This window comes from Daphnia pulicaria, chromosome 7, assembly GCF_021234035.1.
Source record: "Daphnia pulicaria isolate SC F1-1A chromosome 7, SC_F0-13Bv2, whole genome shotgun sequence".
NCBI classification, from domain to species: Eukaryota; Metazoa; Arthropoda; class Branchiopoda; order Diplostraca; family Daphniidae; genus Daphnia; species Daphnia pulicaria.
This window is the reverse complement of record NC_060919.1, coordinates 9,116,301-9,142,797: the sequence shown is the minus strand read 5'-3', so window position 1 is coordinate 9,142,797 and position 26,497 is coordinate 9,116,301. Positions and strand designations below refer to the sequence as shown.

Genomic DNA, 26,497 nt, shown 5'->3' with positions numbered 1-26,497 from the left:
AAATGTTGTTTATATCAGAAATGATTCCAGCTTGGTACAGCTTCCATGACATTTCCAAATACACTTTCTTTCTGGCTTTTTTCTTTATTACTTCATAGCATTTCGCTGTGAAACCTAAAAAAAAAAAAAAAATTATTTCTAAAATTTACAAAAAATTAGAAGAAAACTTATCCAGATCCCAAAAACTTGAGATATGCGCTTAACACGCCATTTTCATCACTCTTAGTTAACTGGAGATATATTTGACTTATCTGACAACTTAAGCTCGAACATTATGTGTGCTGTAACCCTCCGTTTTGCTGTAGGTTCACACGGATGGGTAAGTTTCAATCCTTGGACCCGGTTCGTGGTTTAGCGTAATTGCTTCAATGCTGAGAAGGTAATCGAAATACAAGGTAGCACAATGAGGCTGGCTTGTATGGTTATTACCTCAGCAGTAATGCGAAACAAACTTGTCACCTAATTCTGAAAAATAATTAAGTTCATTTTATATTAAAACATTTTAAGACGCAAATTTTACCCGCAACACGAACAGGTGAATAATAATTTTGTGAAATGGAACATCCGGCTGCAATTTCGTCTTCGCCATACCACAACAAAAGATGTTAAGTTTTGCGGTAGCATGGGAACTTGAACGAAAAAACGTCACGGTGTTGCAGTATTTTTCGATAACGGCAGAGAACTGTACGTCACCGTGAATTGCTGCTTTGACGGTAATACTCAAGGTGTGAGCGAAACAATGTTTCAGCTTTAAAATTTATTTGGTGGCCTTAATAATGTGCGTTAGTTACAACTTCACAAACATACACGCTTTCGCTTCAGTGTAAAGCTCTGGCAAAATTTGTTTTGTAAGAGATCTGCTACTTCTTCACCATAAACGGTGAAAGTTTCATAGAAGAAATGCTCGCAACCAATTATAGGAACCAGTCTTTACTTTAGTTTATTCGCACTACCGTTGACATTTGGGCGGTTATTTCCCAATATGCACCGTGCAAAATATGGAAGTGAAATTCTAGCAACATTTGAACACAAAAACAGATACCTGTAAATACAAACTTGTGTGTCGAAAAATTGAGAAAAATTTTATATCGTCAAACATCCATCTACAATATGATGTTCAACAAGAAATACCAACTGATGCAATAATCGAAATCCGTGTTCAAAGTTTTAACACAAAACGTATCAGGTAGCACTAACTTATCGCTAGAAATCCGTTTAGTCCCTATAGTCGCTTATTGTGTACATGGGAGAAACGTTCAAAACGTTCGGTTGTGGCCGTCTTTATACGACAGGATGAGAAAACATATAAGTAGAATTTTGGTTGATTTCCTAAAAATGGTCTTATTCCATTACTGAAATGACGGCAGACAACACAAACAGTAAATATCCATAGAGACAACACTGAGCATGGATATAAATTTGAATTGTTTGACATTGGTGGCCTAAATGATATACTGGGACATCGAAAACGGGTGATGGAGTGGCGGGAACGAAAGGCGTATGTGAAAAATGAGACCATGGAAGTCTTTAAAAAATTGCGAGCCCGTCCTCGCTGTGTTAAGGTTCCTTTGATGAAGTCAATGATTCTTCTTGAAAAGTCACCTGCTTATTTTCTGGTAATGAGCCACAACCTAGCAATGGAACTGGTAAGTTCAATTTTACTTGACTATCTACAAAAAAGAGGTGAAACAATTTAGAAAAGAATTTGACTTTCCTTAGTGGTTTCAGACTTTAAGTGACTTTATCACCAATACTTTATCCTACCTAAAAGTTATACAATCAGGGTTTATATTTTTAATTACAACATGAGGCATTTCCCCTTTGGAACATGGTTTGTTCCACCTTGTTTCCACCTTGTCCATAGTTTGGAGCAATGGTAAAAAAAGAATTTAAAAAAGGCTGCAAAAAAGTGTGTGACACAAAGAAAAGCTAACCATTCACGGAAAAAAAAAAAATCAAGAAAAAATACAATCAAAGACTATTGCTCTACAAAATACAATTTTTTATCCAACTTTAACTGTGTATGCATCCCGAAATTCCAGTTTTTTGACAATCACAATCAAACTTCCGTCATCGGATTATGTAAAGTAAACTCTACCGCTTTATTAGGGGGTTGATTCGATTGAATCAAGATTGTTTTTCAATTCTTTTTTCAGGGAAATAATTTTCGGATGAAAAAACGATAATACGGAATTAGCGTTAGTCTTTTTGAAGATTCCTTATGGAATCTTCAACATTTTGACTGTTTCGCATTCGACATCGAAATTGATGTCAAACACGATTATGTACCAGGAATACGTTATTATGAACGTTAAATTTCATGGTCCACTGCAGACGAGACAAGTGAGATTTGACGTCAGACGCGCCTCCAGGGAGACGTATCAATGCACACTTTTTCTTGTTCGGTTACTAGATCACATCACGGTAAACCGTTATCAGCATCGGTTGGATTTTGTTGGCAATTTTTGCATGAAATTCGTCTCCGTCGTTGTAGATTGATTCAGGATCTGGATTAGAATATTTTGACAGAGAGTCAGTGCTGCCAAAACCACCAGCACAGAAGCTGTTTTAGTCGACAAAACCAGCTTCTGAAGATCGTTTCTTAGCAAGTGAGAAAATATTAAGTTAAAAAGAAATGAATATTAGAAAACCAAATGTACAAAACTAGTTACATTCATTCCAATAATTCAGGTGAGTCTCGATGAAAGAACTCTGGAAAACGGCTGGAAGGATTTGCTTACATTCGTAATTTAACTTGTGAATAGAAGTAGAAACTACGTCAGGGGTAATAGAGTCTAAGCATGTATAAGGGATCAGGTGGAAATAAATATCATTAGAATCAGTTTTTCATGTTGATTCTTATGGTATTTCAAATTTTTAAATTATTATTTCAAAGCGTAATCTCTCTTCAGAGTTGAGATAGTCTCCTCCCACATTAAAACGGACCCTCAGTCATTTTAATGGGAAATCGATCCATAAATGTCATTAATTTAGCAGACGATTTTGACCTAAACGTAATGTGGGAGGAGCCTATCTCAACTTTGAAGAGAGATTACGCTTCGAAATAATTGTTAGGAAAAGTGATGGGAACCTGTGCTTTACCATACTAAATAAAAGTTCAATGATACACCTTGATTTTTTTTATCAAAATTCTATTGGCGTTGATTTCAGTGATTTAAGGAGTGTTTATGGATTAAGTAAATATTGTGTGCAAGCATATCTCAAATGAAAAATCTCCTTTTTCTAGCCGTTTGAATTTCGCGCTTTTTTCTTGTCCTTTTAAGAACTTTGATTTCCTTGAATGAAAACCTCTTTCAAAAAATCTTTCCAAAAACAAAGATTTGTTTTCATCTGATAAGCCGCTAACCCAGCATTAGAGATTCCGTGCTACTCTAGGCCACAGCCAATTTGAATTTTAATTCATTTGTAACGCGCATTCAAAGAGTCACCAAATGAAGCAGATATGTACAGTTCAGAATAAGGGGTTTCAGAAAAAAGTTCTAGTACGGATATATCCCAGTTCACTAAATAGGAGTGAAAAGTGCTGAGCATAGGGGCATTTCTTACTGCAGTAAAGAGGGAATTATAAAGTGGGGGTAGCTCGAGGGAAAGCCCTTTTGACGTATTTGCAGTGATGTGAACGTCAACGAAATTTTACTGGCGTATTGAAATACGTATAAGTCATATGTAATTACAAATTTATACGTACTACTTAAAAAAGGCAACATAAGCCACTTTTGCATAAATGTCAAACGTCTAACGTTACGTCATCAACACCATGTTATTTATATTTTTTTACATTGATATTATACTCTTAAAGCTTTTTTTAAAGGAATAAAAATTTATAGAAAGTTATCAGATAATCCGTTCCGTCTAACTGTAAGTATGAGGGCAGCCTGACTAAAGAGGCGCTCCACAGGATGGTAGTATTGTGTTTAATAAAAATATTCTTGATTTACGGATACCTATTAAGCATCTCCATGCTAATATCTTAACATAATCTACCCCGTATGGCTTCAGTTTTTTATTACCTATCCTTCATTCTTGACAGTATTTTATCACGTACAAACCCAACATTAAAAAAGACTCTTTGATTCAACTGCTTCTTGAGCTTTGTAAGCAAAGACAAAACAACTTATATGCCTAGAAAACAGCCGTTGTCTCCTTGAAAAATATCTAAAATAGCAGCGGTATTTGATCGGCTTGGACGGTTTGGAGACAAGTAGGTTTTTCCGTCTGATCTGAGATCGTGACTAAGTGAATAAGATAAAAAAAGGTAGAAGAGGTAATGCGGGTCAAAGCCATTTAGGTCTTGGTAGGAGAGGCAGGCAACTTTGAATTCCGTTCGTTCTTATAAAGGTGGCCACATTGTATTTCAGGTGGTGGTGATACGGGATTGTGCTTGCGGATGTTAAAGATGGTGCAAGCAGCCGCGTTTTGTAGCGTTGCAGGTTTTTGTAGGAGATTCTTCAGGAGTCCGAGATAGAGATACTTAGAAATTGTCGAAACGAGAAAGAACAAGAGCATTGAAAACACATTTAACTATTGCAGGGTCGAAAAAGCGAGGTATCTTGTTTATTCTGCTGAGGTGGAAAGGACAGCCTTTATAGAGGTGCTTTGGAGGTATGACTCCATTCTAAGGTACGAGTCGATAACGACTCCCAGAATGTTTTTTTTTACAAGTTTTTTTTCTTCATTTTTTTTTACAAAGTTTTAAAGGTGTTCTGTTAGAAGGACCCTCGTATACCATTCCTATGCCCCATTTTATATCTCCGAAGATGAGTGCAGTTGCTGGCTAACTTGGACCACTGTCAAACCTTACCCGGAGATTGACGAAATCATAATGTTAGAATTAAAAGTGGATCCAACTAGAATTCATAATAACAAAGAAATCAAGACTGGGATTTCAGCCCATATCTAACATAAACTCTGGGCCGAACAGGTCTTCATCACTTATCAAGTAGCCTCAGAAAACCTTTTTGGAAACCATGGTTAAGCAAACACTTAATTCTCAACAACGTAATTTACCACAAACTTTCGTAAACTGGATTAGATAAGAAATACGGGACTTAGGACACGATCTTCAATCAAGAACAAGATCACGTTCTCCCAATCGACAACGTCCTCTAACATCACCAAATTATCCATCCAAAAACATCTTTCCAATCACATGATAAAGAGAAAATAAGTCCTTTCTCAACTCCTGATGCCTCAAAAATCCCCAACAACAAATACAGCAATTCATTCCTCCTTTGCAATGGAAAAATGGAATACCATAGGATAATCAACAAGCCCAAGTTAATTTTCAGCGATTCCCATACTGCAACTTCGTTACAAACGTTCATTTGACTTACAAACAAATTATCTTCAAACTTTCAAACTCGGTATCACCTTCACTTTCAGAAGATGTCACGCATTTTCAAATAAATTAACATCCCCTCTTTTTCTTTAAACCCACACTTTCCTTTACCAGAGAAATTGGCTTTCACACTTCATTAAAAATACTTGGACCCTCAAACACAAATCCTTGGTTCATGATGTTAATCCCTATCCCAACTCTTAACCCTGATAAAGTCCCATCTTCTCTGTTCAATAATGAAATAATTTCTGAATTGGAGAAACGAACACCCCACACTGAATCCATATCTTGAAGGCTGATAAAGGCTTTAACACTGTTATCTGTAATGTTGAAGTAAATGATAGGGAAGCCAAAAGACAGTTATCTGATCAATCAACGTATAGAGAACTCTCTCAAAAGGAATTCACTGAAAAATCAACAAACATAAAGCAAACAAGTTGTAGTATCTCTGAAAATTTATTCTTCCCTTCACCTCATTACCCCCCTTGAAGACGAATCCATCTGCGACCGTCACCCCAACGATTCCATGATCTTTTTTTTTACCAAAAATCCATAAAAACATGGAAGCGGCATTAAGAATTTTCCCGGTAGACCCAACGTGGCCACTTTCACATCCATTACTTACCTTTGGAATAAATATAAAACAGAATTAACAAGCCATCCTCTCAAACTAATCCCTGGCTCTCTTATAGACACTGAGAATTTTTTTCAACAACTGCCATCTATACCCTCACCGCTGCATTCCTTACGACGTAAATAGCATCTATTCCAATATCCCGTGAAAGCTAACATTGAACCTGCACATGCCAAGAAGATCCTTTCCAGCGCTGAATACACGTTCACTAGAAGCGCTGCTTGCACTGATGGCCAGGTATTCCCGTGCTATGAAGGAAAGACGAGGGTAGCAGGTCATGTGTGCTTTACAATATGACAGGTTGTCATAACTTGCATTTGAGGGCTCGCGAGGTCCAGCAAGGAAGTCCTCAAGTTCGTCTTCAAGGCGAGTTCGTTTCTTCACAGAATTTAGGTCAGAAAGGTAATCTTTTAGTTCTGTTTAGTTCTGTTTTCGGTGCCATGAGAAGTCGAAGATAGTCCACTGGTGATATTAAGCATATAGGAGAAGGGTTGTTTCTGTACTTTCCCCAGTATTTCTCCAGACTGAGTTGAAAAAAGTTATTAAAAATTATACTCGGAAATAATTGAAAATGTACAGCACTAAACCTACGCTGGCAGGACAAAGGTTTTAACCATGTCAATATCTGAAGAATCACTATCGCCAGCTTCCCATCTTAAGACTGTACTAAAGTATTCAACCTTCACACACGTAATACTGATCAAAAGGAGGAAATCAAAAGGACGATTTACCCCATTTACTGTAACCAAAGTAGTTTATGGAAGGCGGTAGTAAGCTATAATATGAAAGGGAAATTAGTTTCTTCTGAATGGCAGTCAGTATGAACATCTTTGGCGTCCACAATCTAGGAAAAAACCTGATTTCGAGCACGACAAACCTCTGGTCAAAAGATTTTGCATCGATTACTTGTCTCCCGATCGCGATAGTTCGTTTATCAGGAAGCCAAAAGTCACAAATCATTTTCTTTTTGTCAATTTTCTCTACGTCTAGGTACGAATAAGTGATTGGTTACCATAGGAGTAGGTACAAAACAGTCGCAAAAACGCAGTGTGAACACAGGGATAATTGGATGCTTCCCGATGTCACTTCTTCACAACGGCTCAATGTTGTTGTCTTTGTTAACTTCTAGTTGAAATTCAAAAGGGAATTTAAACTTTGTACAATTTTTTCACTACTATTGGTACTCTGAAATGAAAGAAATATGAAAACTAAATGTATTGTGTCGCTATGGCTCCCCCCATTTAGTGTAGAAATTAAATAATGCTAAAGGCAGCACGCAGTAAATCGGTAAGTCATGTGAACAAAATCATCCCCGAGTATTGATTGGAGGTAAAAACTGACGTAATAGGCGTCAGTGATGTATCGCTGACGTCAAGGACCAAAAACAGAGACAATTCGCTTTAAACTATTTGCGGTGATTTTATGTCCTGGAAGTTGAAGATATTTTTAAACGGATATTGTACAAAATCTTCAAACACATTATTAGCATGACGAACAAGACACAATCTTCACTTCTGCCTCGGCCTGCCTTTTTTCTGTCTACCTAATGCTGTTTAACAGCTTCCTTCTCTCTCATCTGTCATCCATTACCCGCGTGCAGTCGCTCCGTATCTGTCACTGAATTTTCCGATTCTCACTTTTCTTTTCAATTTGATTTTTCTTTCTTGATTGTTGCATTTTCAACTCTTTCATGCATTCTTCATTCATTTGCGATTTAATGTATTATTCATATTATGCAATTACAAATGTGTTATTCATGTTATTCCTCGAATTTCATATGAGAAGCCTCACCACACAATACAAAATCCTTGTTTCTCAACAATTCCGACGTTTAAGATTTTGTTGGAATGGCCTTGGATTGGATGGAGTCTTACGTCACTGGTCGCCTCCAAGCAGTCCTAATAGATGGTTATGTATCTTCCCATGTACTTCTGCGCTATGGTGTTTCCCAGGGTTCTGTACTTGGCCCAATTGTATTCACCCTTTACACCAGTCTACTACATGACCTAATCTGTACATTTGGTATCATTGCCATTTCTTCTCTGACGACACCCAACTCTACAAAATCTTCCGGTTTTCGCGTCGTCTAGTGTGTCACGGTAGTTCCCAGTAAGAAACATGTTGTCTTCTTGCGAGCTGCATTGCAGCCATTCAAGGCTGGACTGTAGAGAACAAGCTGTCCCTGAGTGGCGAAGACTGACTCACTGACTGTGTCTACGGAGAAGACTGCAGTTCCGGCATCAATGATTGACTTGGGTAGGAGGTTATCATCTCATCAACGTCAGTTAGAAATCTTGGGGTCATCTTTCATGCTAACCTCAAGATTTAAGTATAAATAATAAAAAAAACACCCACCTGAACAAGCAATATAAAAATACTAATTCTCTAAGTTCAATCTTGGAGTAACTTCATCGTTAACATGAACTTTAAGATTTCTATCTTCGTTACATCTCTTGATCCACAGTTCCATTGAACCACCTAACGTGTAGTTCTTGATATTTATTACAATGGCTCGTTCCAATCAAATGTGGTAAATGTGCTGTAGATCAGTCAGCGATCGGTGTCAAGCTGTGTAAGAGATGTATCAAATGCTCCTTGTTAAACATCTTCAGGTGATATATTCTTTCCTGTAAACCTCTTAGACGTAATAGTTAACGAAAACTATAAATGAAAATTAAAATTCTATTAATAATGTTTATGTATAGATTCAACGAGGCTTTACTGAGATAGCAAGACTTATAGGTGTAGTAGGGTGTGTCGATATCACTCACATAAAAGGACCTATCTTCATGAAGAGATCTATGTAAATATAAGAGGTCACCACTCTATTAATGTACAAGTGACATAAACAAAAAAAACTTTTTATTTGAACACTATACTGACACAGTCATTGTACAATTTTTAGGGGATTTTGGGACACAGATTACAATTTGTTAAGAGTAAGGGCCTCAAAGCCAGCAGTAGTCACGATCCGAATGTTTTTGCACATAGTGTGAAAGTATATGCTTAAAAAACAACGAATTCGGCCAATCGCTTCTCTTAGCTGATAGTGGGTATATTTGTACTCAGTTTCTTCAAAAGTCCTAAAGCCATATAGTTGTTAAAGTATTGATGTGAATCAGTACGGGGCTATGACAACAATCGTCTATGTGACGTATCGCCTTAATGGCGTAATAATAAATAATGAGACTTACCCGTAGATGATGGTGGACACTTAATATAATTAACAGACACACGAGAGAATTAATGTATGAAATTCTGGAAAGACTGTATTTCAGATCTCGACACGAGGTGAAGATGGATCGAGAAAAAGAATAGAGCAGACGATGGAAATTGACAGGGTAGAGAAGGGACGCTTAACAGCGTTGCAATGTTGGAAGAATTGTATCATGTTGTGCGTCTGCAATTTCCAACAATAGTGTAATATTTCTTTTTATGAATATATACCCTAGGCCTAATATAACTCTAAAAATTGCCTTGTTATGGTTGATGATATTTGAAACTTTTCTGACCTCTTATTTAAAGAACAAGTCTTGAATTTGAAGGATACGAAAATCATCTAGGTTACCAATTTCCAGAAAATAATAAGAAACAATTACAAATTGTAGCAAAGATGAAACACAAGTGTTTAATATTTTTTCTTAGTTGTTATAATGGTTACACGATATGTCTTTAGGATATAAACAGATTTCTTGGCAATTTATTTGGGACAGAAATGATCTCATTTGCTTTTTAAATGCTAATATAAAGAAAACAATATATTTTTGTTATATCCGCCATATAGCAATGGCTCTTACTCCTTTTCGCCAAAGTTCCTCAATTAAGATCATGACATTGAGAGTTAAATACCTTAATGTCTTTGGTTAGCAAATCTCGTTATTTTTATGTAAAAGGTTACGCAAACAACAACTTTAATGTTTTTCTTGTGTTTGCAGGCTGCGTAATGTAGCTAACTGCTGTTTCGTAAAGGCCACACTTCAAGCTCTGTTTTCGTTGACGGACGTTTGCTGCGACCTCTAACATTTTTTCCGCCATCAACAACGACCAACAACCAGTCATCAATAACAAATTCGTAAACAAAACCTCTTCAACGACGTGCACAGTTATGTAACATCTTTTTTATGTTTCCACGAGATCAGGGTTGAATTGAAAAAAAAACAAAAAAACAACAAAAAAAACAACCGGAGAAGCCAAGAAATTGAGTGCGTGAAATATAACGGAGGCAGCCAGAATCTCCTCCCCAAAAACTCCATTAAAGTAACTACTTTGACAGAGCTACCCGACTTCCGCTCTTTCGTGTGCTTCAACTTTAGTGTCTCTTTCCGCTCGACCAAACTTCGACTCATCTTGATTTAAAGACCGCCAGAAAAATCACACGCCGATTTCCTCGAAAAGTTTTCTTCTCCCCATGAGTTAATTCAAGTGGTATCATTTAAGTTAGTGGTAACTGCTGGCGCTTTCAACTTACATGTAGACGTACCTAGAGATAACTTCTCCAAAAGTTTCCTGGAAATCATCCACTCCGTGTGGTTTTCAACAACATGTCGACCAGCCTACATAGTGTTCTGACCCGCTCAAATCCGTCTTGAAAAAAAAACCCGGGAAAAACTGGAAATTTTTTTTTGTTCAATGGGTCGGAAATAATAATAATAATAATGTAATGAATATTTAACGTGCACTTCTACAAATATGAAAAATGAAATTTCCCCTGTCATATTGTCGTAACCCACCAACGAATGTTTTTTGGGCGGGGTAATACAAAGGAAGTATACGTTTTTTGTGTTTTCCAAACGGGTTGAATAAGGGGGGTTTATTTTGTATTGTTATTACACAACCTTCTTGGATCGCCAGAAGCTATGCTTGTCGCGGGAATTATATTAAACAAAGCTGCAAAGGGACCACAGACAATGACAGATAACCCGTGAAAAAAAACCCAAAGATAAAAATTTGATCATCCCCAAGAAGAATTTTTCTATACAAGAACAAGCGCGTTTGGTAAAATAGTGAACACATGAATATTTAACTGCTGAGAAATCGTTTCTCTTTTGCGTTTGTCTTTAAGTGAAAAACATGATTCAATTTTGGAAAGTTTAATAGTAATAATAGTGGTGAAAAATACTTTAAAATTCTCCAACTATTCAATTCTCCTTTCACTTCACAGCAGCGATGAACCAATAAGTCATACTTTTTTAAAAGTGCGGAAACTCAAGTACTGGCATTGGTTTTGGTAGAGGGGGAGACTCGTTAAAGGCTGAACCAATGATCGACCTACGGAGGAAAAAACGCAAAACAAGCACGGAAATTTGTCAATGTTTAACATTTACGATAGTTGTGAAGCGAAAACGACATTTTAAAAAATTAACTTTATTGTTAAGGCCAAGAGGATCATTTTCACTAAAAAATAAAAACGGAAATCGGCTAAGTAACATTTGAATAACGAGACAATAATATGTGAATTTCACTCTTATGGTTTGAGCTTCAGCAAAGTATATAAAGGGTGATTGTGTTAACGTAAAACAAGTTGACTGGTATAATTCAATATTCTGACCAATTCGCTCATTGAGATAACAGGTCAAAATTTTTTAAAACAAAGCTATTTATGGAGCTTTTAAAGTTGTATAGGGGCAATTGTTATTTATTATTCAGGGTATTAGTTGAGAGGAAAAAAATTTGGCAAACGCTAGGGGGGCATTTGTTAAATGAGGCAATCGTCGCCAGGGGCGGCAGTTTTGAAAGTGGGCAATCGTCGATATACCCGCATATATCGTCAGATATCATCGTTGTAATATAGGGATGCGGTCATTGAACACCATTCCCCAGGCCATACTCCACGCCAGCCCACCATGATACCAGATCCCCAACGTCATTAGACCCAAACTATTTTGAGTGGGGTCTACAATAATACTACAACTACAACTACAATACTACCGGCGTCAGAAGCCCCCAACAGAAAAAGAAGTCGGGGGCCTAAGTCGTTCTAGTGGCAGGACACCAGAACACCATAGCAAAATAGCGTGGAACCTATTGACACGATAATTTTTCTTGTCAATAACACAATTTTCCACTTTTGACACGATGTCCACTTGGCGTTGCTATTTGTTACGACTCATACAATTCAAAACAATTTCCAATATACTGTCTTGGCATTTTATTACTATTCGACAGGTTCACAGATGGCGTTTATAACATAAACAATAGCATGAAACACAAGCAAGCAAGCTAGAGTCTGGCAATAATTTAAGCAAACACGGAGTTAAATGCCATTTCATCATACTATTAGATACAGTGATTTAATTCGCTGTTCAACTTACTTTCATTCTCATCCATCTTCTACCCTTAACAGACCGAAGGGAATTCTTCTACTGCTCTTCATCAAAGCCCACTATTTAATTGTCAAGTAAACGTGATGTTGAAACGACTTAATAATCAAAATTTGATTCTTTTAAATGACGCATGCATCTGTATTTTATTATATGTGGATACCTGCACCCGTGTGCGCAAATATGACGTCACCTGGATCTACTTGTGTTTTCGAGTCTCCCTACTTCCCCGGTGACTGGGGGAATAATTAGGCTACAGATGATGAAAAGTATCTGTAAGAGAATCTTGTTGGAATTCAACGTATGGCTGGCAGGCAAATTACAACGCTATGTTACATTAATGTACCGTGTTACATTATGATCGATACAATGATCGAACACGCGACTCGCCTAACGGGACAGGGCTACGTTCTGATAGTCCCAATTCTTTTGGTGATAGCCACAGAGACAGAAGCTATGTGCACAAAGGATCTTTTACGCAACGGATACGGGATAAGGAGAGAGATAGAGACAATTGGTATCCTCGTGAAAGAGAGCGACCAAGAGACTCAGATAGACGAAATAACCACGATAGAGGATCCACAGAGAAAAAGCCTCAACGAGTCGGAGATTGGACAGAACATCAACAAGAGAAAAGGCAATAGAAAAAGATGACAGAAGAAAGAAGAAGAAAAGAAGAGAAAAAAGAAGAACGTGAAAAAACGTGAGAACGTGAGAAAAAGGTTAAAAAACGAAAAAACGTGGAAAAAGGAGAACGTGAAAAAAGGAGAACGAGAACGAAAAAAGAAGAACGAAAGAAGAAGAACGAGAAAAAAGGAATATGTGGCTCATTGTGACCGCCAGCAACAGCAACGGCGCACTCGGCGGCCAGCGGGTAAATAGAAGAAAGATCGCTGCTGCATCCATTTGAAATCCTCCTGGCTCAATTGGCCCATACTCGAGTAGCGTTGGCGAAGAAGCGACCCTGATCTGTCAATCGGATCACGCCAGCACTAAAACATAGGACAATGCCTGAAACAAGGGTGGTCATAAGACACTGCCATTTGAAGAAAAGACGATTTTTTTCTTTCGCAGAATCAACTACCAAGCACCAGAAGGAAATTCCTATCTTGAACAGCGTGGCTAGCCAGGATTTAATTGCCCTTGCTCTTCTTCCACCTGATACAATCTACGAAGGGTTTGAAGTATGTGAACTAATGTTATTATAATGGATGCAAAATAATAATAAACAATTTTATTACCTATTCCAGAACATACGGCTATCTCATGCACGTCTTTTGCTACGCCAATCAAGAGTTACGCCGCCGATGATTGGCAAACTTGACCGTTGTTGGATTGGCTATTGGTTGGGCGTGGTAACCCCTCTGTGATTTAGCTGCAACGGGAAACAAAATCGAACCAACAATTTTGTGGAATCGTGGCACAGATGGTTCAATAAGCGTCGTTTGCATTCCCACCTAAATTTTTGGAATCTTATAGGTATAATAAGATCTTTTCATTGTGTTTAATAAAAAATAAGTTAAGTAAGGGCGCCAAAGATTCGAAAAACCGTAACTTTGAGGCAGCTGAAGCTGGATTGCCAATTGGCCGAGGAACTAGAAGGCAACAGCGGCTAATTAATCGTAAGATAGCCAGATACAAAACAATGCTTGGAGAAGAACGCATCACCTTGAGGAAATTTTTAGAAGCCATTCGGAAATCATTCAATGTCGCACCACGTCAAGAGCTAAAAAAGAAGACGAAAACAATGAAGAATCGGACGTAAGAGTTGAGGTAAAATCCGACGAAGAAATATATCGCAATCTCCAACGCCAACAAATTCCTGTTGGATTCTGTCGGAGAGATCGAAATAATGGACGTGCTGAAGCGCGCCTTGCTCAAGTTCAAGCACGGCGTGTGCGTGCTGATAGATGACTTTTACATGCAGACGAAACCATAAAATTCCGGCAATTCCCGAACAGGAGTTCCAGTATCCATTAGAGCGCCGATTTCAACGGGCTGCAGTGCGACATGGTCAAATTCTCCTGCAAGCTGATCAACGACGTGAGCATGCCGAGAGAAGACGTGCGCAAGCATAAGAAAGACAGCGGGATGAGAGCCCATTACGGCAAGCTGATATTCCAGTGGAGCATGCTAAGAGTTGTGGCCAGCAAAGGGGAGAGTCTAGTTCAGGAAGCGGAGAGTCTAGATGAGTTAACTAAGATTCTAGGCTATTAAGCCGAAATGGAAGCTCTAATGGTCTTTTATTATGTTGGGCTGGCGAGGACCATGGTCTTAGGCCTGGTGTCTCGTGGTTCAATAACTGCATTCCCAGCCCAACAAGCGGAGTGTCCAGCCCAGCAAGCGGAGAGTCCAGGCAACCAAGCCTGCTGGAAGCTCTACTTAGGCAAGAAATGCAACGAGAAGGAAATTACGATGGAACACGCAATCGATCTACACCGTCATTACCTACAATCCAATTAAATTTAAACATACCCTTTTTAACTCAGTTCTGTTGGAGTGCCCCATCTTTACAATGTAATAATTTATCAGAAGACATATTTATTACCGCCACAGAAAAATCTCCAGACGTTTGAGACTCACAAAAGTCACCTAACGAAATTGAAACTTGTTAACTAATAATGTAACTTCTTTATAACACGTGTAACTTTCTTGTATACTCATCCATCGCTGCGATAAAGATATTCGAATAAAACAAGATTGCTTAAAACAAAAAGGTAATAAGTCTTATGTTGAGAGTAAAGAACTTTTGATAAAAAGCTCGAGGTTTCTTGAGTATTTACTGACAAGAACGAATCAACATTGTTTTTTATTCAACGAATTCAGCGCACGTTCTTGATGAAGAAAACTTCCACCACCAGACTTGCCCACATTGTGGCTGGCTTCTTCCTGAACTCGAAAAAAAGCAGTCTCGTCCGCTGATTCCCTGATACTCGTCGCTTACTGAATAAAAATACACACTACATTTATTCTAGTCATTGGCTTAATTGTTGACAATCAGAAATAGTTACAGTCTTATATGATGAAGTGTCGATTGCAGTTTGCACAAATTGCTATCATCACTGACCACAGTTTTCTTGTCCTTGTCCTTGTCCTTGTGCTAGTGGACCATATTGAAACTGACCTTAGCCCCCAAAATGGCCTCATTGGTTTCATCAGTAAGATAGCCAGGGAAACATTTGGAAAGGTAGTAAACCACAGGAAGTTTCATTTGCGTGTGTTAATAAATAAACTAGTGGGTGCAACAAAAATAAATTGAGAACTAAAACTAACCTGAGCCAACAAGAACAAACTTCCTAAACGATGTCAGGAGAGGAAGCCAGTGAAATATTAACAGAGTAGACTGTCCATTTTAAACGCCTTTGATGTAGGGTCTTCTATTAGAAACTGAACTGAGCTACGGCACATTTCTTTATCGAGAAATAGACGGCGAAGTTTTCACTTGTGTTTTTAACGATGGGGCTGCTGTCACGTCAAAGCGACGACTCAACACTTCCAGACACTTTTACTAAATAACAAAAGTTAAGGGCAAGCAGTAGACTTGTTTTATAATTGATGTTTTCTTTGATTGAAAAATAAGAATAAGGTGTAACAATTTATGTTTTGTTTTATTTAAAAACCAGAAAAAGTAATCAGCAAACACAATTCTTAATTGTTTTGATTATTGTGAGATATACGCAGGTCAACACTCATTGCTTTATTGGAGTAGTCAAGCATTTTATCATGATATCGTATTCCTCTTTCGCTGGCTGAGATGATATTTTTGAATTGATTGATCAACATTGTTGATATGGATATTGTATTCCAAAACGCTTCGACCATCTTTTCCATTTGTTCAATCGCGTTATTTAGATCGTACATTATTCGCTGTAAAAGTTGCTTTGCTTTAGTTGTGCGCAAATCAATTAGCTGGCGATGCATTTTTGCTACAATAAATCTTGGCTTTTCTTCTTGCCTAACTAGAACGGCTGCCTTCGGCGATTCTTTGTTTATTCGCATCAGTTGCCACACATTGTACGTCGTGATTCTTGCAGATTTTTGGCCATCCACGTACTCTGAAATCATATCCATCTAATTTATATGTTTTTCATTAATACTTAAACTGTTGTACAAGTATAAACAAATAAATATTTTCTTACCTCTTCTTCAAATGGTGTTGGAATTTCCAGTCGGGAGTCGTTGCTTGAATCCATGCTGATGCTGTTATCTTCACTTGCGGTATCTTCATCACTTTCATTGCATTGGTTGATGACCAATTCTGCTTGTGGAATAAGATTTAAATCCAGCTCAGGCATTACGTTTTGAACGGGACCGGCTATTTCAGAAAATGGTTCCTCAATATTCAAGTGATCTCTTTCGATGTGAAGTGCTATAATAATTTGATCGAGATTATCAGAATGGTTCAGTACATTTTGGCCAGTTTAAACTCCATTGAGTTGCTCTACAATTATATTCATTCTGTTTAAATTAGAATCTTTCTCTTCGTAAATATTCAACGGAGACATTTTCAAATCAGTTTCCAAAAAGATGCGTACGCTTGATTGATAATCATGAATTATAGAGACGCACGCTGCTTATGCATTGGCTGACAGATCAAAATGTACAGTCCTATTTAAACGTTGACAATCCAAAGGTGAAGAATTTTTTTTTCCAAACGGTGTTATTTCATTATCGTTTTCTTCTTAAACGTTCTCTGTGGACTATCGTTGGTCATTGCTTTTGTTTTCTAGAATCATTATAGAAATTTTTTTTTTAGATCTACGGCTTGATTCGGTTCAATAACCCTTTCAAAGTTATGCGTATTTTAAATTAGTCTAAGTTCTCTAGTCGGGTTAGGGTTGGAATTTTCGGGGGTGGATTTCATTTTTTAACCCGAAAAAAAGCATCTAAGGAATAGGTTGGAAATAAAGTTTGCTGTTTGTAACCTAATGGATTTTTTATGTATAGAAAATGTTGGCTTCAGAAAAAAAATTTTGTTTCTTGCTAAAAGTCTCCCGTGACGTAAACGTCCAGATGCCTTCTTGTGTTGATCAGCTGGTGAAAGCAGGACTTTGGGGAAGGGAAGTCATTTTTTAAGAAGATGACAAACCAACAGTTAATTCGAAAATATTGAGGTAAAATGTTTTATTTCAAATTTCTAAAACAAATTATAGCTAAATGTGTTATAATTTAGTGTGATCCCAGAAATTGTGGTGGGGTTTAAAATTATGAAATAAAAAAAAAACGGGAAAACCTTTCACTTAATAGGAACTGGCCTATTGGTAGATGGGAGACAGTTGAAAGCGTTGCGTGCTCAGAATATTTTTTTCTCGCCGTTGCAGAAAAATATTGCAATAGTGGAGAAAGATCTCGAAAGCGAAGAATCGGATGGACAAGAAATGGATGAGTTGTATTTGGAATCCTGTGCTAAGTGTGGTGAGATCAGCATGAATATTGAGGTGATTGAAGAGCATACAAGGAAATTTGTAGGAAAACATTCTAATATCGAGACAGAAAAGGTTAATCATCAAGAACAATTGCCTGCTGTGTTGAACGCAAATGGTCTCAAGAAAATGCTTACACATAGATCCAAATTTTTCACTGCCATCGATGAAATGACCTTTGCAAATAGGAAGGAATTTGGTGAGACATTGACGATGCGATTCGTTTGTCGAAACTTCCTTTCTTTATGTAAGTTTTTTTGCTAATTTTCTCTTTGTGTGTTTTAGTAATTTGAAAATGTTATTTTCAGATTCAAAGTGAAAAGACCTCTCATCGTTTCTTTCAGTAGAGAAGTTGGGGTGGACGGTGGTGGTCTTAGAAAAGACTTCCTTTCGATGATCCTGGGTTATGGTGTTCGTGTCTTTGAAAAAATCGGTACGGAAGTTCGATTAGATACAGCAGATGTAGACGACATACATTTAATGCTTGGTGTTTTTCTAGGCAAGTTCTTAAAATTTTTATGCGTTAATATTTAACACATTTTTATTTTATAATTCAAGAGGGTATTTTCTCGAAGTACATCATTAGAGCATAGAACGTCTGCGGAGGCAATTCAAATCGTCATCATCCGTTTATTCGTGGCTTGCAGATCCTCGAATTGGATAATGTCATATGAAAAATAATTTAGGTAAAAATTTCATGGTAATTTACTTAAGAAATCTTACAGCTATTTCTGAATCCTGATGTTTTGGCAGTTTTCATCTGTATTCCCGTAACCGTTGCAGTGATCGTTGAATCCTTGGATATGTCCAATATTTTATCTGCAAAAAAAACAGTAGCTACCATTTTTCTTACTGAAATATGAAGGAAATAGTCCCATTTAATCTCCAATCGTAAAACTTAAAGGTAGGAGCAAAATATGTGGAAGTGAATACCTTTAACCGTTGTTGAGTTTTTTACGTTTTGTTCGCGGAGGATTTTTTTTTTGTAGGAGTCTGATTTTATGCGCGACTTCATTTCCTAATGAGACATAAATCGCACATTCTTGGTATATTTGGTTTTATGGCTACGTCTGCTTGCTTGCAATGTGATTTCCCTCATCCTCCCGCATAATGGTCAATAGGAACCCTTTCCTCTTGGGCCTCTGTCTATTAGGCCATCACAACTATGTAACAAACCAATGTTGATTATTTAGTTAAATATGAAGATAAGTCGAAATAAAACATTGAATTACTTACAAATTTGATCTCCACGTTGCAGCATTGTTGTACCCATGTTTACTTGCCTGCAAAACTGATCGTAAATTTAGGACTTTTAAACCTTGACATAGCTTTGCTCTATTGAACTCATCAAGTAGTTCCTGTAGCTGATGAAGGAATATGATACTTTTCACTCTTTTAAGCTCAACGCCACAAATTGAAAATGTGGCTTCATGTTTTTCTAGGTCAATGTCGATACATTTTTGGATAAGCATCGTGTTTTATCATCCCTAGCTAATGAAAAAATTGAGTAGATGTTATTCAAACTAGTTTCTCGGTGCCATGTTGATGGAAAAATGAGTGACGCGGTATCAAGACGATCAACAACTTTGTTCTGAAAATAAATGGGCGAATTGGCTGTGTTATCAACCATCGCATCAGAATACGTCGTTTCTAATGAAGTCCTTGAATCTGCAGAATTCTAAATTTTAGGCTCACTCTGTTCCCAATACGATGCTGTGGGAAATGTTTGTGAAAATCCTTCGTTGTGGGTTCCCAGATAAATAGGTTCGAAATCTAGATGGATCGTTTGACTCGGAATCGGTCCATCGTGAACAACGTCAACATCAGCAACAGCCTCCCAATTTCCCATTTGAAAAGGCGATTCAACGTTGATGATGTTCAACGGATTCCAACGGAGAAAATTTTGCTTTTTTTGGCAGACGGCGCGCACTCTTGAAATATAACATAAAAGCGATAAAAGTAACTTGCATTTTCATAATTTTGTGTTGAAAAAAGGTTATTACGGGTGGTAAGAGTAATCTCATAGTCGTTACACGTACCATTTTCAAGATGCAGGGTATGGATGGCATCGGATTTTAATTTCCATCTCAATTTAGGAATGAATTCTTCAGAGCCGTCGGATTAACGTAAGATCTCGCCTTTAATTATGGCATCATCTTCGAAGTGAAGTTCTCAAACCTTACTTTTATCAGTTAGCACTGTGTCTGATCGAGAAATAACAGAATCCCACTTTACTCTTAATATTGCTTCTTTGGGAGCGAAAAAAAATCTTCTTTTCTCAATACATTTCTTAAGACCTGATTTACAGCCTGGAACGAAACAAACCGGGATTATTAAATTACTGCCCACAATAAATTACATAAAGAAATCTAATGTAGTCGGCTTAATAAAAGTCACTTTTATTCATAGCCGGAGGCAATTTTATTGGTTTTTAATAGGTATTGCGCTGATTAATACAATTACGAATTTCATAGATTTTAAAAAAAAATTTTGGCGCAAACCGCGTTGCCAGTATTGTTTGGTTTCATTAAGAGAAGCATCACAGTTTCAGTTCATACCCACCAGATAGCGAGGGATCTGGCGTTCGCTCTAAAGCCTTGAAAAAGGGGGTGTTTCTCATACAATTTTTTGGGCGTTTTTCGGCCAAGCGGACCGAGCATGGTTCCCCTGTCTAGGTATGGAGTGCCGACTCCTTTACTCCTTGGCCTAAACTAGACTGTCCGCGGTTGGCTCGGCCGGGGAAGAGGGGGAAGAGGGACATCTACTGGTCGGTTGGGGAAACCCACAAGACATGGGACAGGGAACACCTTTTCCATGATTTCATTTGAAATTTTTTGGATTTCTTGAATTTTTATTTGATTTTTATTTGAAATTCCTTTTTTTAAGATTTGATCAAATCCTAAATTATCGTCAAATCCAATACACTGACAATAACTTAAACGGGACCTTTTCTGTGAGTTCTATGAACATCTTTACATTCAATATTTTCCACCTTTTCTAAGAGGTCTAATGCAGGTGCTCCCTTAGCCATGGCGTAAAAGTCAGGTATGAATTGAATTGAATAAATTTTCGATTTTTTATTTTTCGAATTTTGATTTGATTTTGATTTGAAATTCCTTCTTTTAAGATATGATCAAATCCTAAATTATTGTCAAATCCAATACACTGACAATAACTTTAACGGGACCTTTTCTGTGAGTTATATGAATATCTTCACATTCAATATTTTCCACCTTTTCTAATAGGTCTATGCAGGTGCTCCCTTAGCCATCGCGTAAAAGTCAGGTATGAATTGAAGTTCAATTCTACTTATTTCTACTTTTTACGAAGATCAATCAGGTGTATGATTGTTTAACAATGCAAGAAAACATTACAGCTTACACAGTTCATTAACGGGAATTCACTTTAAATGTCAATCGTACAAGATTTCAGAAGAATAAAAAAAAATTTAAACGAAATAGAATACATTTCTGCCCAAATTCATATAACATCTACTTTGCATGTACTAGGTACGTTGTACATCTACTCCTATTTACCTGTTAATGCCTACGTTAGATGAAGTTTACGGAAGAAATGCATTCTTTTTACGACGATTTAGCTGATTACATTGAAATCATTTTTAAGTATACTAAAGTTATCTTTGCACGTCAATTAACGTCGGATGTGAATGAAAAATGCCTACAAAGAAGACAGTTTTGGACTTTTGGTGACATATAAATCTTTTATTTACCGAACATAGTAACAAAATGGATATGGTGAAAGGTGCTACAATTAAATAAAATGCATTGTAGCAAAACGAAAATTTAAAAAATTCAAAATTATTCAGCTGCTCTTACAAAGATTGCACTCGCTGTGAAACGGACAGCAAAGGGATAAGGAAAAAATTTTGGCGGGTGGGAGGCTCGGTGGAAAAAACTGGGGGGAGGGTAAAAGCGGGTTGTATGTGGGTTGAATTCTATTGAAAACCCCCTCCCCACTGTCCACATGCAATCACCTATCATGGTTAAGAAATGTTGTGTAAATCCGTTTAATATAGGACTGTTCGACATCTTTTTTAACATTTGTTGCCATCGTGGCAACGCAGCAACTCATGTATTTTCTGTCTGCTACGAGTGACTAGTGTAGTTTTGCGAAATATGAATGTTTTTGAAAAATAGTGATAGAAAAGGGTTGTTTAGAAGTTATAATGTGTTTTCTTTATATATTAGTTCGTTATAGTGTTAGTGTTTAACTATGTCACTGTCTAATTATGCCAGTGGACTTAGTATTGAGGCCAAAACACGTTATTTGTAAAAGTGAAAAATGTTTAACAGTGATTGTCCATATTGTTTTCCTTATTCTCTGTGGAAACACGGTTAAGGCTGTTGTCCAATTGTTTCAAAATTTGCTTCCTCAGATATCTTCATGAATCTAGTTGAAACAAAAAGCTATCAAAATCATCTGGAAGCCCTTGGCGCATGCAAGGGGCTGTCTTCTGAATAAAAAAAGGCTGTAAAAGATGATTGGGTTCAAGAGTTCATGGCCATTGCTCTCCCATCACGGGTAGTGTTGATGAAGGCAAAGGTGGATGTGTATCAGCCTTGTCAAAAGCAACATTGTTTCGTACTTGCTGATCACCAACTGTAATGACAAAATAGTTCATTCATTAAAACATATGAATGTTTTTTTACACATGAAATGAATGCTGCAATACCTAGAAATTGTTTCGTCTGATTTGATCCCAAATTTATAGAGGGTGCCCAATCAACATGTTTTTTGTGGAATTGCCCACTCGGCTTTCCTGTAAGCATGTCTCAAATTGTATGATAATAATCAATAATTGTTAGTATTACCGCCTAGATATACCTGTAAGAAAGTGATCCGAACACACATACAGATTTTTCAGGTTGATGTCGTTGATGAAATTCTTTCCCTCAAACCACAAGTCTCGCCTTGCACCCTCCTTTGGTAAACTATACAGTTTTACCCTTGCACTTTTCAGGTTACGAAAATTTGACACTTTGTACATTCTACTCACAGAACCTTTTTTAGTATTTATTACGCAGAATACCTTTCAATTAGATCATTTAAAATTTGGCGAATGTTTAAATCTGAATAGCCTACTCATTTTTTCATATTTCACAGAATAAACAAGTCACTCGTAGCAGACAGGAAATACATGAGTTGCTGCGTTGCCACGATGGCAACAAATGTTAAAAAAGATGTCGAACAGCCCTATACTGATTGACGGCACAATCACTAAATCACCAACGCAATCGGCAACGCCGAATAAAATGCCTGAAAAATGTGTCGAAATGGGGGTATCACGAAAATCGTGATATCTCGGACATCTTAAAGAATTATTAAAAATCCTTTTGGATTCGGAAAGAGGGATGAAAGGGCTACATTTTTTTACAATTCGTTTTTTGTAGAAACCGAATATACGGCTAAAAGCAATGTAGTCGGAGGGGGAGACTTTGGGTTTTTGTGATTTTTTACTATTTTTAATCCTGATTATCTCGTGAACGAAAAAAGATAAAAATCCTGACTTTAATCCGTTGGAATCGCCTTGCGATTCCGAACAGAATAGACCTAGTCCGGATTTTATGAGTCCTTTTCCGGATTACGATCCGAAAAGTACCTCCACCAGAAAGAGGTATTTCGGTCCGGTTGAGTGGGAGATCGCTTGTTAAAAAATCGTAACTCACGGGTGCCATAGAAGAAACGCAGATCTTTTTTTTAAGACCGTTTGCGTTTCTCTAGCTTTCCCAGTGAGTCACAATTTGAACCTAAAGTAGGCCCATTTACATATGGGCCTCTCTACTGTCCGGATACTTTTGCCTCGGACAAAAACCTATCCTTCCCATTATTTTAAAATTCAACAAAAAAATAGGGTTTTTCCTGGCACCCGAGAGAACCTACAGACAGATTTTCATGACAAATGAAAATTTGACCACTTTTTCGCCTTGCGAAAACAGCGGTTTCCCATAAGGTTCTCTCGGGTGTCCGGACACTTGTGGTGCCTTCTGTATATCCAGAAGTATGACTCCTTTAAGCGAATGGTATTTCTTAGAGAGTGGTTATTGGGATTTCGTCAATCAAAGAAAAGGGAGAAAAGGAGTGTATGAAAAGGGGGGACCCATACTTTCCTCTTCTCCCCTTTCTTCCCTCGGGCCAATTCTCTGTGGATTCGGTCGCGAAAAAAATAAACAACAGGGGAAAACATTTTTTTTTATACAAGGAATGTGATCTGGAGACATAAATTGCTACACATACTAACCAAGATACGTAGCAATTAACTGACACAAAATTTTTTTTTTAAATAACACATTGATTCACAAAATCCACTTTGTATTGAAAAAAAAACCACTTTCAGCCAATACAGACAACACAAAACAACGGCACAAAATGACGGACATCGAAACAATTGACTCGCGAAACCGCAAGGTGAATAGCCTCTATAGTTGACCTGTTGACCCTACTAGGAGGCATTTGTTAAAGGGGGCGATCGTTCACTCGCCGAACAACGGCAACTCAGCATCAGAGTGAAGTCGATTATAATTTTTATTCAAACACAAATAAAAACTAATTAAAAATCATTTTAACCGCAATTACAAATTAAAGCAATTTCAACAAAATAACGTGACAGAATCATAAATTCATTTATCATAAAATTAATCATCGAAAATCGTTAGGATGTCACGCCCGTAAACCTACTATGAAAAATCATTGGAAAAGAAATCATGGGGTGAAATCTGGAAGCAATTCATAAAATACAATTGATTTTTTATATTTTTTATAATTAATTACTTCATTCTAATTTCAAAATTGTATAAGAATTTTATAAAATTTTATATCGCCGTAATATGCTATCCTATTTCCCCCTGCAACAATAAATGTAATTTTAAGAAGGTGCGTGGTAAATACAGATTTTAGTAGATTATATCAAATCGTGATAATCAGAACTACAAAAATAAATTATTGTAACGAATTACAAAATCACCAATAACAAAAATCGACAAATTATGAAATAATGCTTATGAAAATATTTGCAAGAATCACAAGAATCTTTTAGAATTCTAAATAGTAGTATGAAGAAACACGTACTATTTTTTAGGAAAAAAAAATAATGAATCCAATTAAGTTTTCTGTTTCCCACACTAGATAATTATCGATTTTAGGGTATTATTGTTTAAACTTTTGGTATTTTCGTGATTGCTAAAGGCTTTCCCCATGGTATCACGTACGACATATGAGTTTGATTAATCAATAAACAGGCGGTGGCTGTATTATATCGATCCGTTATTTTCAGATCCAAAAATAAAACGAAGCCAAAAACATACCTGCTGTACATTTTAGTCGGATTTTTTTTTTAAGGAATTATTTTAAATTTCTCCAAGGAAAAATCGAAAAAAGTAAAAATAATCGCATTTTTTCTTATGTTTTAACTATCTGTATTTTCATATTTTCGCATTACCATTCTTTACATTTTCGCCTTCTAAAAAAGGCTCTGTTGCCCTGTAGTTACCCAACATCTCTACACTATCAATCTATAATAACTTTAGAAAATAATCAATTGCGAAAAACAATTGGAAAGTCCCCTATATATATTTCCTTGAGGACTTGGCTAAATAGCTATACATGACCACCAGCATTTATTTCGTTTTCTTTTCGACATTTGTTTCTTTTTAAGAATTTTCACTTTGGAGTTAAATTCCATTTAATAGCAATTTTTTGAATTTTTACAAAAAATTCTGAAAAATTTTGCCAGAGCCTCTTTCTGAGAAGCAAAGATAACAAAAAAAATTCTTGAAATTCGCGAGGCATTTTTTAAGGCTTATTATACCTACTTAAGAAAGTGGTAAAAAATTTTAAATGATTTAGATTTTTAAAAACGATTTAAATCACGATTTAAATCGATTTTTTAATGATTGATTGATTGAAATCATTTTCAAAAAATGATTTGATTTCATTTAAATCGTTTTTCGAATTGATTTTTGCAACACTGCTATATAGATATATGCAATGTAGCAACTTAGTTATTTTATTATTTAGTAGCTCACTTTTAATGCCTATACTTTTAGTACACGTTAAGTATTTCCCTCATAACTTTTATGTTTGAGTTGTAATTGAAAATCTGTCCGTACTTGTGTTCGCTTGTGTTGCTTCCTCATCTCCAATATTTTTTTGTCTATTTATTTTTTCTGCAATTATTGATTCCTCTATGCTTGTTGCGTTTTTATTTTTAAATAATAATTTCTGGTTGATATCCCCCGTCCCGTACGGTTTACCTACTGGCTACTGTCCCGCTTAACCCCACTCTCCCCTATTGATTATTGATTTCAAAGAGGAGAACTTTGACCTTTGAGTTTAAACTAAAAAATTCAATTAATTTATTTGTGGGCCATCATCAATGAGGATGCATGAATACCAAGGAGAGTCCAAAGTATTAAGACAACCTATTTTATATGTTGACAATGAATAATAAAAATAATAATGAAAATGACAAAATGTTTTTTTTTTTTTCCTAGTGCAAGTTGAGAACGGTATTCCGTCGTTTTTCGGCCTTTTTAACCATTTCGGCCTGGGGCCGAAAATGTACTAAACTGGGTCCAAAAATGGCAACTTTATTAAAATAAAATATGTTTAAAGAAAGAAAGAAGTTTTATGGTTTATTTTGCATTTTATATTATTATATGGCCATTATATTATTGTTTTGGTGACTTAATATATTGGCAAGTACATATTGGGCTTGTTGGGGCTCGTCATCAACTTGGTCATC

At 36.7% G+C, this 26,497-nt stretch overlaps 1 protein-coding gene across 2 annotated transcripts; it reads right to left on the bottom strand.

Moving 5' to 3' along the window:
• Nucleotides 1–21,895: 21,895 nt before the first annotated feature.
• LOC124348559 lies at nucleotides 21,896–22,965 on the bottom strand. 2 transcript variants are annotated; one of them, XM_046798786.1, is made up of 3 exons: nucleotides 22,582–22,965; nucleotides 22,430–22,528; nucleotides 21,896–22,356 (listed from the first exon to the last, which is right to left on the bottom strand). In XM_046798786.1, exons 1-3 carry the CDS (start codon nucleotides 22,742–22,744, stop codon nucleotides 22,253–22,255), a joined length of 366 nt encoding a protein of 121 aa, XP_046654742.1. In that variant the 5' UTR covers nucleotides 22,745–22,965; the 3' UTR covers nucleotides 21,896–22,252. The 2 variants fall into 2 exon arrangements, with proteins under 2 accessions (XP_046654742.1, XP_046654743.1); XM_046798787.1 differs by having other exon boundaries at nucleotides 22,430–22,516.
• Between the last annotated feature and the right edge of the window lie 3,532 nt (nucleotides 22,966–26,497).